Source organism: Scophthalmus maximus, chromosome 4 (assembly GCF_022379125.1).
Source record: "Scophthalmus maximus strain ysfricsl-2021 chromosome 4, ASM2237912v1, whole genome shotgun sequence".
In the NCBI taxonomy this organism is placed as follows: Eukaryota; Metazoa; Chordata; class Actinopteri; order Pleuronectiformes; family Scophthalmidae; genus Scophthalmus; species Scophthalmus maximus.
Genome location: NC_061518.1, coordinates 24506845 through 24520973, shown reverse-complemented (window position 1 = coordinate 24520973; position 14129 = coordinate 24506845). Strand labels below are relative to the sequence as shown.

The following is a 14129-nucleotide window of genomic DNA, read 5'->3' as shown; positions in this document are numbered from 1 at the left end:
GTGTGTGTGTGTGTGTGCGTGTGTGCGTGTGTGTGTGTGTGCGCGTGCGCATGAACGTTGCCAGGGGATTAAATGCAGGAAGATTGGGGTATGTGCGGTAGGCTGGGTTATTTTGAGAAGCAGTGATGATCACAACTTGGGCCAGGGGCTGAGCATTGACAGGAACATGATATAGAATGACAGAGAGGTGAAAAGTCTTTTTTGTGTGTGTGTGTGTGTGTCTGTGTGCCAAAAATGGAGAATAGCATATCGTTTTCGGAGAGCGACTACACTCGGAGCCCTTGGTGAGACTTCTTGGAGCGGTGGGCTTAAGCGTGTTGCAAACAGGCCCGTCAGACTCACAGCAGCTGGTGAGCTCTGAAAATCATTTGGATTTGCGCAGCTTAGGAATCGAACATTCAAACGGGGTCCAATGGAAAATTAGAACTCGAGCGGTCTTAGAGAGCACTATGATATGACTGGCCCCTCTGTCTTTCCCAAATGCTCTGGATTCTGTCTCTCTCCATGGCCTCCGTTGTGGAGCAGCTGTGTACCAGCAGTTCAGAAAGAATAACGAAGGTAAGATTAAAAAGCAATAAACACATTCAATGTTTTAACTGTAGTGACTCAAAACACATTAGGGTCATCATGCTGAAAATGCAGTGTGTGTCAGTAACATGTTCTGCGTTTGCACTTTTGTAATATATGAGCGGAGACCGTAACTGGGTCCTGAGGCTGTTTCAGTATTTGATTAAGGATAGTGCTTCGTGCTGCTCTTGACCGAGTGCAAGTTTGTCCATCTATTGTTATTGATGTTCCAAAAAGGTCCATTAATCCCATCCTGCAAACTAACCATGTGAAATCCATTCTGCTCTTCCATGTGCTTAGACCTTCGCCTTCAAAAACTGAACGATCAAACACCCAGCGTGTCCTCTGTTCCTGTGAGCTTGCACAGTCATACCCTGCCGCAGTAGATTGTTTTACAGAATTTCAATAAACTAGTCAGGGCAATCCGTGCAAAACCAGTTCACAGTAACACAAAGGTGCAAGGAGACGATGTAAAGATTAGTGTGGGGGACGAAAATGCAGTTACATTTCCGGAGTCGGATGAACAAACAAAAAACAGACACTAAGACATGGACGATGCGGCCCACCCGTGACATTGACGTAGACCATGGTGAAGGCTGCCAGAGGCACAGCGGCGACGTTCTGAGCCCGGACGCGCAGCATGAAGTTCCTGGTGGTCTCGTAGTCCAGGGGCTCTGCCACCAGGATGGAGGCCGAGCCGTCCTCTCGGTTGGGGGTCAGGTAGAAGCGAACGGGCATGTTGGTCTCCGGGACCATTCCGTCCTCCAGATTGTAAGTCACCCTGGGGTCCCCGAGAGGGGAGGTGGCTTTGATGGTCTGCGTGAAACAGAGACAAGGACAGAGGGAAACACCGAAGGTAACAATTCAGTATCATGCCATAGGATACCTCACTCATTTTAGTCTGCATCCCACTCTGGGGCTGTTAGCAAGCGGTAGTGGTGGCAGTGAAAACCCCGGGTCACGACCACTCACTTCCTTGGCTGTCAGTTGTTGTAGCGGCACAATGTAAAATAACATCACGAATGACAACCAAACAGGCATTCTGAAAAGTGTCCTATTAGTAATCGTACCGAGAAAAAAAAAGGAAAAGATTTTGACCCGACAGATCCTTCAATATTAATAATTGTCATTTTCACCTCTCTTAGAATAAACTTGCGGCCCCTGGATTCCCAAAAACCCGACAAGAGATTGGGCAAGTTTCCAATGGTCAGTTTTGAGATCTGGAGAAAAAGCGCTGAGTGTCATGACAGGAAAGGAGACGGACGGCAGCGGGTGCCGAGCTTCGGCGGAGTGGCGCTCTCCAGAAAAAGCGACAAATGATGCGCCCAAAATGGCCAAAAGTGTTTCTTATAGCCCGTGATAATGAACATCAAAATGTTAAGGCGGACAAGTCTCAAACTGTTAGACGAGAAAAAACGACCTGCTGGAATCCTGTGGGATCAAACACTCATGCTCTTCGTCATGCATTCTCCCCAAACTAATTAAGGAGAGGCTACTCAGAGCTGCGGCCACGCAAACCCCAATTAAAATCAAAAATGCCATCTCGGATTGTGATCCGGCTTTCCTTGTGGGTGACCCAGCTGCGTCCATTCAACCTGCGGAGCGCAGCGGCTACAATAATGAGACAACCCATCGGGCATGCAGAACTCCGGCGAACATGTCTGGCCATCGTATTTGCTGATTTAGGCCATAAAAACCTCACATTTCCACGGCAGAGCTATTACGAACCGCTGAGAGCCATTGCGTCTTTGCATAACAGTCAAATCAACGCTGAACTGCCATCTCGATTAATACATTGTACTGCAGGGACCACTCGCTCTCTCTCTCTCGTTCCGCCTCCCTTTATCAGCATCTCTCGCAAACACAATGGAACACACGCAAACACGCACGCACGCGCGCATGTAAAGCACCCACTTCTGTCTTTTCATTTCCAACTTTTGGTTAATAGTATTCATCAGCAACTTTAATGGATTTAATTGCTTTCGAGAGAGATCCTCAGAACATGCCGTCGATTAGAGGGGAAATGTGTTTTTGTGGCGTGAAAAAGGCAACGCTTATGAATAATCGAGCCCGGTTCCGAGGATACATCTGAACTGCCAAACGCTGAAGAGCTATTAATGAAATCAAGGTTGTTGGGTTTTTTTTTTACGTTAGATGAGGCCGATTGTTGCTTTTTCTCCTGAGAAAAAAATGTGGGCTTTCTTTTTGTTAAACGCAGAAGAACAGAACCTTCGCAGCTGTAGCACGGTGTGCTTTAGCTGCACGCCAAGATGCCAAACATCGGGATTCACATTATGCCCTGCTCTGTTTGAGGATCGTTCATTTTCCCGTTCAGGCGTGTGCTGCCACCTCCGCCCTCCGTCTTCACTGCATATGTGGCACGTTGCAACGGTCCTGTGCCAGAGTGAGATTTTCCTGTACTGTCGCCTGAGTCCCGTCCTCCACCTTGAATTAAAGTGCCTCAAAAGTGCCTCTCTTTTTTTTGGTTCCTTTACTACTTTTAGTCATTCAAGTTTCACAAAGGGCCACGCTGCCTATTTTGCAGTTGCGGTTAAAGGCCTTTCTCGAGGGCACATCTGTGGCGTGTCACTTTGACCTGCTGAGATTTAAAACTCTTGTGATTTTTTTAAAAATGTGTGTTTTATAGTTGGGAGACGTCTTCCGAATTTTGCATATGAAACATCCGGATAGATGATCTGATCCAGGCGGTTGCATGCAGGCTTACTGAGCTCCGACGCTTACAATCATCAGCTCCCATCCCTGGTATCAGCAGCGTCGATGGCTCTGAGCGGCGTCGCTGTCGCCGGTCAGAGGAACGAATGCGCTGGTGGCGGTTGGTTGCAGCGTCTGTGACTAATCAACTTGATGAGAGGCTTAAAATAAACGTGGCTGTTGTCGGTTCTGTTGTCGGCGCCACCAGCACTTGTCAAAGACGGTTTCGGGAGAGACGAACCACCGCTCAACGACACTGGTAGAACCGCAGCTCCACCGAGTGTCTTCTGCAATCGGAACAGAGTGAGACACCTAAAGCCGCTTCCAAACATGGACTCTGGAACGCTCTACAGGCGGGGAAGGTTTCGGAGAATGTCCGGAGCGTCATTTCCGGGACATTTGCGCTCTCACACAGAGCCCGTTCGGAGCGGTTTCACGTCGCACAACTGTCGGCGATCGCGTCCTGTGAAATGAAACGTTGATTCACATCACATCACTAAATTAAGCTAGGGGACTTCATAATTGGCTTTCAGTATTTGAATCGAGAAGCTCATAATAATGAGATGTGCGAGATTAACTAGTTTGCGGCTGTATTATTATTGCTATTGTGTCAAAGTCACAGGCAGTTTATCCATCACGTCCCTAACCTGAATCAAATACGGGATTGGACTCTTTATTGGCAGATATATCGAATATTAAAATACTCAGATGGGGGCCAAGAAAACAAACTGGACATCATTCTGAATAAAAAAATAACCCAATTGTCCAACCGGAATGTGTTTGATAGTAACGCCATGCCTAAAAGTCTGTGCCTCAGCGTCCCGTGTCTGCTATCTGCACCCCCCCCCTTCCCCAATTTACCACAACGGGCGTGTCTCGGACAGTGTTTTCCGGTATGACCACGCTGTAGCTGTCCTTCTCCCAGTGCGGCGGCTGATTCTTCACGTTGGTGATGGTGACGGCCAGCTCCACGGAACTGCTCCGGTTCCCCCCGTCCGTGGCCACGATGTCCCTGGTGATGTAGGTCCTCTGTGGCGGCACGTCCCGCACAGATGAGGGGCAGAGTAAGAGCAGAGGAGAGAGGATCACTTGATGGCGTGTTCCCAATGAGTGTGACACTGTGTGATGGCCACTGCTTCCATGGAGGCTGCTGAAAGTGAACCTAGGTCAGACATACGCTGTGCAGAGGAAACGGACTGTAGGCTTTATTTGGGTAACAACAAGCATTAAGGACAACTGGTGTTTGCTACTGATTGAAGCGCATGGTCCACTGTGGAGCAGCAGAGGAAACCTTTAAAGTCCCCCTCCACTTAAAAAAACTTACTCTTCTGTGTCTGTCCTCTAAAATGTCTGACATTGACTACGGGGACTTGAATCTGAGCAAATCCTGTCACTATAGAGGTGTTTTCACACTCCTCTCCTGGAGGAGGAGACTTCTGAGCGCTTCTCTGCAATCAGAAATTCAAACACTTCTGGGCGAGCTAGACAGAAAAAAACGATCGCTGTCGAATATGCAAACGTGGGCAAAGAAACTTCGGGTGCGCGCCGAGGCAGCGCATCCGCGGGAGGACGGCAGGTGCGTCAGCGGACAGCCAGCGTCAGCATTCGCAGTTCGCGAGAACTTATATGGCCGAATCTCGCCGATGCTTCGCCGCTCGCAATCTCGTCGCGCACATGCTTCCACCGGTCGACCTAGCGGCGAGCAGCGGCGGTGGGCGGGGCCTGTGTTATTTGCATATCACGAGTATTCATAGTTTCAGAATTCCTCATTCTGTAAACAATGTTAAACAAAATATGAGGCATAGCAGATTATTTTTTATATACTTTCAAACGTGACTGGAGGAGATCTTTGTCACAATTCTGCCCCTTGAGAAGTCTTTGTTTTTCTTCATGGTTTGTTCTTCATGTATTAATTACTTCTCAACTTTGATTTTGTTTCATTTAAGTTTCCCTGTGTACCTCTGTTTAATTACTTTGGTTATCCATTGTGTTACGTGTATTTAGTTTTCTATTTCCTCTTTTACTTTGTAACTTCCTTCCTCGTGTGTTCGGTGTTTTGACTTTGACTTTGTCTCACTACCTGTGCCCTCTTGCGTCAATGTAGCCTCTGTGTTTCCCTTTGTCTTTGTCAGTTTGTCTGTGGTTTTTCCTGATTCTGTTCCTGTGGCTTTCCCCCGGTCTGTCAGTGTTTTTTGGCTCCTACGCTTGATGCCTGTTCTGGTGAGATCCTCTGTTTCCGTTCCCACAGCCGTGGACACCTTTTGTCGGACTTTGGTTCGTCGTTTTACTTTGGACTTTGTTAGTTTGCTTTCCTTTATATTTATTAAATTACTAACTGAAATTGCGCCCCTGCATTTGGGTCCAGTTTCTACAGCCACCGTCACAATCTTTAAGAATTTAGATTTAGTCACTGTAATCGGAGGAAATCGTTTAATTTTGTAGCTAAAGGAAACATAGTTAATAGTCCCAGTGTAGGTTAAATGGTGTCCATCTCACAGTAGAAATAAATCTTTGATGACACAAGTTCACTGTTTTCCAACTTAATTGTGATTAGGGTTATTCGCTCATTCTTTCCCCTTTACGTTTTTTTTTGGGGGGGTTTTCTACAAATTCACGGGGGAAGGCTCGCATTTAAGCAGCGCCAGATTTTTCCACATGACCTGAAAGGAATTCCCAAGATCGGCCGCAGTTGCGTCGCTTTCGCTTTCCTGTGCTCTCAGCAATTAAGACGACCGAGATCATCCCGGGTTGCGAGGGAGAAATACACATGTAGGCAGCGCCCGCATGCCGTTTACACCCTATGCAGCTGTCCTCATTAGAGGAAAAGTTTGGAAATTTCAAACATGGATATGTTCTCGTGATCGCTGGGGATACAGACATTCATTCCCCTGGGCACCGGCGGATGTCGAGTTGTTGTTCTTCGGGCTTTTACGGTTGTGGCAGTCATCCGACGGCACGCGGCTGTTTTTATGCACACTGCTCGGCAGTTTCCTTCTATTGCTTGTGCATGTTCCTACCGAGATTGGTTTTTTTGGGGGTTTTTTTCATCACCTCGATGCCAAACAAAAAGGTTCTGGTGAGGACATTATCGCGTTTCCAGAATGGCTTGTCTGCTGCCAGCCGTTAGACCTCTGCCCCTCTCACTGTCAGCAACTATAGGACCTTTAATGTGCTGAACAGCATTGAACTTCCTTTTCCTCGAGAACTTGAGAGAATTTGCACGTTAGTTTGGTTGCAAGCTGAGGTTCATAGCCAGCCTCATGTGTAAAGTTAGGAGTCTTATAAGCATTATTAGCCCAAAGGACTAAGGGAACTAGGGATAGGTTATTCCCACTGTTGGTATTCATATCAGCAGTTATGGAGACAGCAGCGTTTACAAAAAAAAAAAAGATAAAGCAAGACGGAACTGTCCTAAATGTGTTTATGAGATATATGCGCATACAGTGCGTGCATACCTGAGAGATGGGCTGGTTGACATAAACCCAGCCGGTCAGGGGGTTGACCCGGAGGTATTCCGGCTGTTCACTGGACATCGAGTACGTGACGGCCGCGTTGGTGCCGAAGTCGTCGTCATGAGCAGCCACGCGCAAGAAACTGGTCCCGATCATGGTGTCCTCGCGGAGGAAGTCTGTGGCAAAAGACAATTCAGGAGAGTGTTTTGTGCTTCATTTGTTGTCTTAAAAAAAGAAGAAAAAAAGGTATCCGTCAGTACGAGTGTGCGCAAATGTGCTGCAACGGACGAAAACAGACAAATGAAGAACAAGAACCTCCACCGCCCGACCTCCCGGGTCACATTTCTGAAAAAGTGCTGCAGACAAATTAAAACGCAAAAATAATTGGCAAAACTTTTTCTGCTGATCTGACAACACACACTTTCTGTATAAAGAAGGACGCTGCAAATAGCAAAAAGGAGAGAAAAAGGAAATACGGACACACTGCAAGTAAATGCAGAACAAAATTGAACTCTGTTACATCACATACAAGGTTTCGAGGGGGGAAATTAAAACCTGATGAACATATTCCATATTACTCAATGGTTAACCTGCATTATTGGCCGCGTGCCATCTCAATATTATTAAATTAAACATGGCCAGCCCTGTCACCTAAAAATTATGACTAAACCAAGCAAGTTCACTTGGTGCACCGTGTAATTATACATGATTACGTCTTGCATAAATGCATGAATCTATCATGTGACACGGGTCGGCCCCGACCTCCGCATGGGAGACGGGCACTCTGCGCCGAAAGTGGGTGGTGAGTCTATTGGTGAATTAGCATCGATCACTTTGAGGAGGGGGATACATTTTGTTGGGCTAAGAAGACCAGAAAGGGGGCAAATTCCGCTTAACCCCCCCCCCCAGGGCAAATCGCACCCTGCATATAAAGCTTTGCTTCCCGCCCCATGTCAGGAAGTTCCTCAGGAAAACGGCATCAAAGAGCGAAAGTCAAACCTGCGTTCTCACACTGTGACTGAAATGAGGATGAAACACTTTGATATGAAAATGGCTTTCGAAACAAAAATTAAAATAAAACATCCTGCCACGGCAAGGTGATCGATGACGTGAGGAGGTCACGGCGACGCCTCCGTCACTTTTGTGGATGAAAAAAAAAGTGCGTGCCATGGCAGGCGATGTCGGATCAGTGCAGCACGCAGCATGCTGAAAATCGTCTGACGCGCCTTCTCCGCAGAGGAGCTCACCGCCTGCTTTGCTAAGGCACTCCCGCCTGGCCTTCGCCACCACTGTGCGCTCTGCCGTGGCATTGTCTAAACCCCAGACGGGACTCCTCGGCCTCTAATGTGACATTAATGTGCACGTTTTTTTTACACCCGCCAGCCACTTCGCGTGGACTCTGCTGCCGTTAATACACGTAGTGCTTCAGTCATTGAAACAAATGTGTTGCCTTTGATCGAAATCCCAACAGATTTGTCGACAGATTTTGTTGTGTAGAAACATAAGTACAAGGGGGAATGGTTGAAATAGAAAACATGTATATATATATTTTTTTTTTTTTCTTCCCTCGCTCGTCTTAGTTTGTTGGTGTTCGTTCTCCTACTGTGAGCTGCAGTGGTTGGATCCCTCTCAGCCACCGCACCCCAGACGTCATTTATCCTGACATCTGCTTACACTCGTATCGGATGTTCTCGAACTTGGGACTGTTGTCGTTCTGGTCCAGGATGAGGATGTTGAGCTGACAAATGCCAATCAGCGGGTCGGCCGCCTGGTCGGTGCCGGTCACCGTCACCGCGTACTCCCGCTGCCGCTCGCGGTCAAATTTCCGGGCTGTCACGATCACCCCTGGAGACACAGACACAGCAAGGTTGATCTGACGGGTAAATCGTACCGAACGCAGCTTTGGTCATCCTCAAATACAAAAATAATAAGGACATTTACAATATTTCTTGCTGCACTAAAAAAGTATGTTTGGGTCGCATTGATGTTTTAACATCTAAGCCATTGACATGACTAAGTAACTATTCGAGCAAAGGTCAAATAAACATTCCTCATGCAGATTGCTTGAACATTTTTCCTACTTGCATTAGAGAGAAGAAAAAAAATATTTCATACTGAGTTTTGGCAAAAAACCTTTAGTGCAGTTAAATTTTAGCTGAGGTTCTGGTTTGAGAAGACTTTTTTTAAATGAGATGAAATTATGAAACAATCCTCAGGCATTTTACTACACATCTAGCTTCTAGGCCTTGAATTATGAGCCTTCCTTTAAGCTGCAAAAAATTACAGTACACTTTATTCTGTCTGGTATTGAAAATGATCTAACTGTAAACTTATACACTTGTAGCCACCCTGCATGCCTTGATGCACTTTGTCAAGTATGGTAGATATGGTGAAAAAAGATATTAGGTGTGCGTGGGACTTCCCACTGCAACAAAAGTACGTGCGCTCTTCTGTACTGCTGTGCTTGTGCAAGCGGAAGGGAGCTCGGTGTGCGTTGCAGTACCGGTGTCGGGGTGTATGCTGAATGCCGGCACAGTGGAGTCCTTGTGCATGAAGCCGTATGTGACCCGGCCGTTGGAGCCCTCGTCAGCGTCCACAGCGTGAACCTGCAGCACAAACGTCCCCGCCGGCTGGTTCTCCAGCACCGACGTGCTCTCTCGGTACTGCTGACACTGAGGAGGATGAGGTGGCGGGCGGAGAGGACGAGTGGGAAGAGGAGAGGAAAATCACCGCAGTGCAAGTATGGAGAAACTCGGATCAATGCTGCGTTCGATCGGAAAAAAACAGCGCGCTCGTGTGTGCGTGTGCATGTGTGTGCGTGTGTGCATGTGTGTGCGTGTGTTTGCGTGTGTGTGTGTGTGTGTGCGCGTGTGTGTGTGTGTGGGATGTGGAATGATTTCTATTTTGGAAAAGTACAGAGTGGCGATAATTTACTGGTGGGACACAAAAACTGTAACATGGGCACAAAATAATGAGCAGATACAGAATGAAAGTGGAAAGTCTGGGGCTGTACTTTCTGTCCATTTATCCCCTTCTTTATCTTGCTTGTGTTGTTTCTTCTGGTGGGTGGGTGGTGGTAGCGGGCATTGAGCGCCTAACCTAATAGCTGTTTTGTGATGTGCTCACTGGTTCTGTGGTAAAGCTGAAATCTGATGATCTTTTGGCACCAGGTGTATTCAGTGCTGTACAAAAAGTCTTTAAAAAAAGAACAAAAAAAAAAACAGGAAATAAGGCCAACACTTCACAAAAAGCCTTCAGCAAAAAGCAATACCTATGGGTGTCTTCAAAAAAGCTCAATTTGGAGTGAATGTAAAATCAAAAATGCAATATGATTCAAGTGTTGTCTGACAGCTCGGTAAGACCTTTGTTTTTATTAACAAGTCCCCTAGAAAAATGAATTCAAAAAACCCACTTTACTGAACAGATTGACCAATGTTGTAGCAGACGTGATGAGCATGTGGGTGCGTGTGTACACGCTCACTAAATATTACATTTCAAAAGTCTGACCTTGAGGTGCTTCCATCACGGTAGTATGACTCACCGCAAGTGTGAATGAAAGTGCAACATGTGTAAACAACTAAAAAGAAATTCTGTAGGGGGTTGGAGAAAAAAATAGCTGAGACACAAATCCAGACTGCAGAGGGACACTGAAGTGGTGAGGTGCAGAGGACACAGCAGACGAGTAGAACTAATGGTCCGAGAGGAGCTCCCCCCCCCTTGCCTAAAGACTGCATGCTACTGATTTTACGTCCCTGCCCCCGCGAAGAGTAGTAGCCTCACATTGGTACAGTGAAGGCGGTCACTTCCACCAGAAGCACTCAGGCGTTACAGCTTATTAAGAGGATGTGCTGGAAAACAGATTCCGTGCGCAGTGCGGATGGAACTGTAAACCCTTGTTTATGTTGCCCTGTGATACCAACACCCCACAATTAGAAGAGAACAAAAGATGGATTAATCATTCATCTGCCACCTTGTGACTGAAATGAATTGAAAACATTGTTTTTTCTTTTTTCATGAGAAAATGGTGACATCTTGTTGGGAAGTTCAAAGTCTAAATAATCTTACTGGCCCTCATGGCCGCAACCAAAAGTGAAGTCAAATAATCCAAAGCGCCCCCATCGTGGCTGGCCACAGTAAAGGTCGTAAACCCTGCTGAAAAGGTGAGCCCCTCCTATCATCCTTGGGGATCAATTTGACCCCATTCAATGTTTAATGTCTCTAGATAAATAGTAAGCATGATTTTTTTTGCCCCACATTTAAAAGTACACATTAAAGCCCCAGTGTCTAACCTTTCTGGCGGCTTCTGGTGGTAAAGTTGCAATCCGCAACCAACTGAGAACCCGGCGGGGGACACTTTATGGCGGCACGCCGCTAATTCCGCGAACGCAACGTATTCTGGACCGTTTTCTGCAACCGTATTCAACGCGACGTCGCGAACATGGCGACTCACACGGAGGTCGGGTCCCCCTAATGTTAATATATATTCAACTCATTCAAAGTTGACATTGGTTCTTTGTTGCAGGTGATTATACATATGAACACACAATTATTGACAATATAATCAATTTCTGTGAATATCTTCTTCTAAATATTACACACTGTAACTTTAAATAAATGTTTCCCAGAGATGGTAAAAATTATGTCACAGTAACTTTGAGTTTAATCAATCATGTGATCCTATAAAAACGGGTTAAACATCATGATTGACAGCTAAGACTAACTAGCAATCTGCTCGAGCACGTGCATTGCGGCAACTTACAGTACACGCAGCAACTCCGCATGACCACAACTGCGCAGGCTCTAAATGACATGCTGTAACCGGTGCAAGATGGCGGCACCCATACCCAGGATATTTTGACTTCATTTTTGTGCAGCGGGAGGACGTGGGGACGCGTCGTCCATCTTTATACACAGTCGTTGGCTAAACTTCAGTTTAGCAATCAACCCAAGTCTCCAGTAGGCACCTCAGGAGTTACCGGGGTCATCACATGCAAGGTAGCTGCTCCTTGTCTGCGTTCTCAAAGGTTCCGTCAATCACTGAACTCGTCAGACACACAAAGAGCTTTGCTATCCTCATTTGGACCCTGTCTGTGTTACACCCACTCTCTGCTCTCTCTACTCCCATTCTTCTCTCTCCAGTCTCCCATCGCCGTCTCTCTCTCTCTCTCTCTCTCTGGCTCCCTCAACTCTTTCTCCCTTTTCTTTCCTTTCGTCTCACTGGAGCGTAGATGCTGATGTGCCCCCCACACACACACAGAGGAAGGGATCCCTCAGTACCGCTGGTTTTTCCCATCTTTTGACATCTAATTAATGACAGGGGAACTACTCTTCTCATGTCCCCTCGCTTCCCACATCCTTTCATTCTTCCCACTTCTTTCCTTTTCTTCTGTCTTACAGTCGCCTATTGTGCAACAGTGCCTCACCTTTCCCCGACCTTTCGGCCTTTAGATCTGTGCCTCATCAGCCTGCTTTTTATTTCACCTTTTGCCCCTTCACACTTTGCTGCATCTTCAATAGATGATAGGGCCGTAAACAACAACTATAATGATCACTATAAATATATTGTTTCAAAAAAATGTTAATCAAATCCACACCACAACTCTGACAACAGTGGCAAACTATATTGTTTGTATCATTCTCAGGGCAATTTGGGGAGCAACAGAAACACTGACCGCCGGTCAAAATACATCAGGATTTACAGGGCGGCACGTTTAACACGGCAGATGGCGGAGAGACTCATCGTGGACGTTCAAAAACAACCAAAGTCGTTTGATGAAACAAAGAGTCTTTTAAAAAAGACGCACACAACAAGGGGGGACATCAGGGATGCATTCGACGACACGTGGTGTGGACGCAGATTCTTGTCATGACATGACGATGAAATAAACTGCAGTTAGTTTGCTGCAGTTGCATCTGACCATTACCCAATCTGATGAATAGGGTCTCTGTGTATGAAAGAGGTGTGGCGAGAGACGAGTGGTCAGATCAAGAACACGCTGGAGCGACATCCAATCTGGCCTGGATTACACAACTCGGGATGCCCGGGGAGACACGGCGAGACGTGGCCCCGGTAGGCGGGAAATCTTGGCTACTTTGCTTGGCCTGCGACCGCCATAATCCCAGGTAAGCAGCGTAGACACTGGAGCCTTAATCCACTGACTAAACGTGGCTTGGGTCCAAGGCCTATGACAACAAGGGGCCTCGCTAGATATGGATTCCGTGGTCCACTGAGGCTTCTGTGTCAGCATTGCTGGCTGCAGGACGGGTGGATAGAGCCACTGCAAATGTTATATTATATATATCAATACATATCTTAAAGGGGCAGTAGACAATTCTGGAGAAACTTGTCTCTCTCTTTGTTGCTGTCGCGATTTTACGGCTCGCCCGTGAACCCCCGCGACCTCAGGCATGGGAATCTGGGAAAACCGCAGAGTTGCAACGACACCCACTAGTCTCATAACGTGGCGACTTTGCACGCAGTGTTGTGTGGTGCGGTCCGCAACATGTTTGGGGCGGGATTTACGGAGAACCCCGATTTTCTTTTCCCGGCACACACAGCTAGCGGACAGTGAGGAAATATTCACCGGTGTATACAAATTACGCATTGCTTTACAATCCCCTAGTGCCCCCTTACGGCGAGTAAGTCGTAACATATATTCAAATACGCATTAGTCTGGGACCCCTCGGTTCATTTTCAATTTCCACGAGAAACCAACGGACGCAGATGAATCACGTGACGTCTGTTGAGCGTCACCCGACCCGAGCAGACGAGAGAGGCCTGCGATGACGACTCTGTGAACGAGGGTCGTGTCGTCGGCGCAAAGACATTTGAAAAAAATTACCGGGTACTTTGAGTCAAACGCTCGTTGATCAGCAAAAGCCGCGTCCCTTGCGCGTCGTGGCATAAACCCCCCGCCGCCGTCGGATAATCGGTTGAGATTGGACCGGCAGGTTTTCCGTCGGGGGAAATCACTTCCTAATACGGGGTGGGGGGGGGGGGGTCAAGACCGTATTCTGGCAGAGCGAATTTAAAACAAACGAAACACTTAGAATTCGCCAGGCTAGCGAGCGAGAGGGTGGGAACTTGAATGGATGGGATTGTGTGTGAAGCAAGCGCCGAGTCGGTATCCATTACACACTCCACAGCAGGTTTTTGGTCAGATGCTTGTTTGTGTTCATGTTGTTCTCGAAGCATTTTGTTCTCGTGTTCGCATAGATCTCGCCTCTCTGGGAAATCTACCTCTCAGTGTGTGTCTCTTGATCCCTCTGTCTCGGTCCGCTGATCCGGCTCCGGCAGTGGCTACAGTGTGTTTTAAGATTCGGCATTAAGAAAAGATAAGAGGCCTTCTCTGCTTCAGTGTCCTGCTGCCGGCTGCCAGCCCCAGAGGAAACGGCAGC

At 47.2% G+C, this 14129-nt stretch overlaps 1 protein-coding gene across 1 annotated transcript in view; it reads right to left on the bottom strand.

The window, feature by feature from the left end:
* Positions 1-14129, bottom strand: part of si:ch211-186j3.6 (neural-cadherin) — a 290314-nt gene that overhangs the window by 153351 nt on the left and 122834 nt on the right. Inside the window, exons 9-13 of the mRNA XM_035627332.2 lie at positions 9235-9403; positions 8406-8576; positions 6735-6907; positions 4141-4308; positions 1134-1383 (exon numbers count right to left, since the gene is read on the bottom strand). Coding sequence (XP_035483225.2) covers positions 1134-1383; positions 4141-4308; positions 6735-6907; positions 8406-8576; positions 9235-9403 — 931 coding nt within the window. The remainder of the gene's footprint in view (positions 1-1133; positions 1384-4140; positions 4309-6734; positions 6908-8405; positions 8577-9234; positions 9404-14129) is intronic.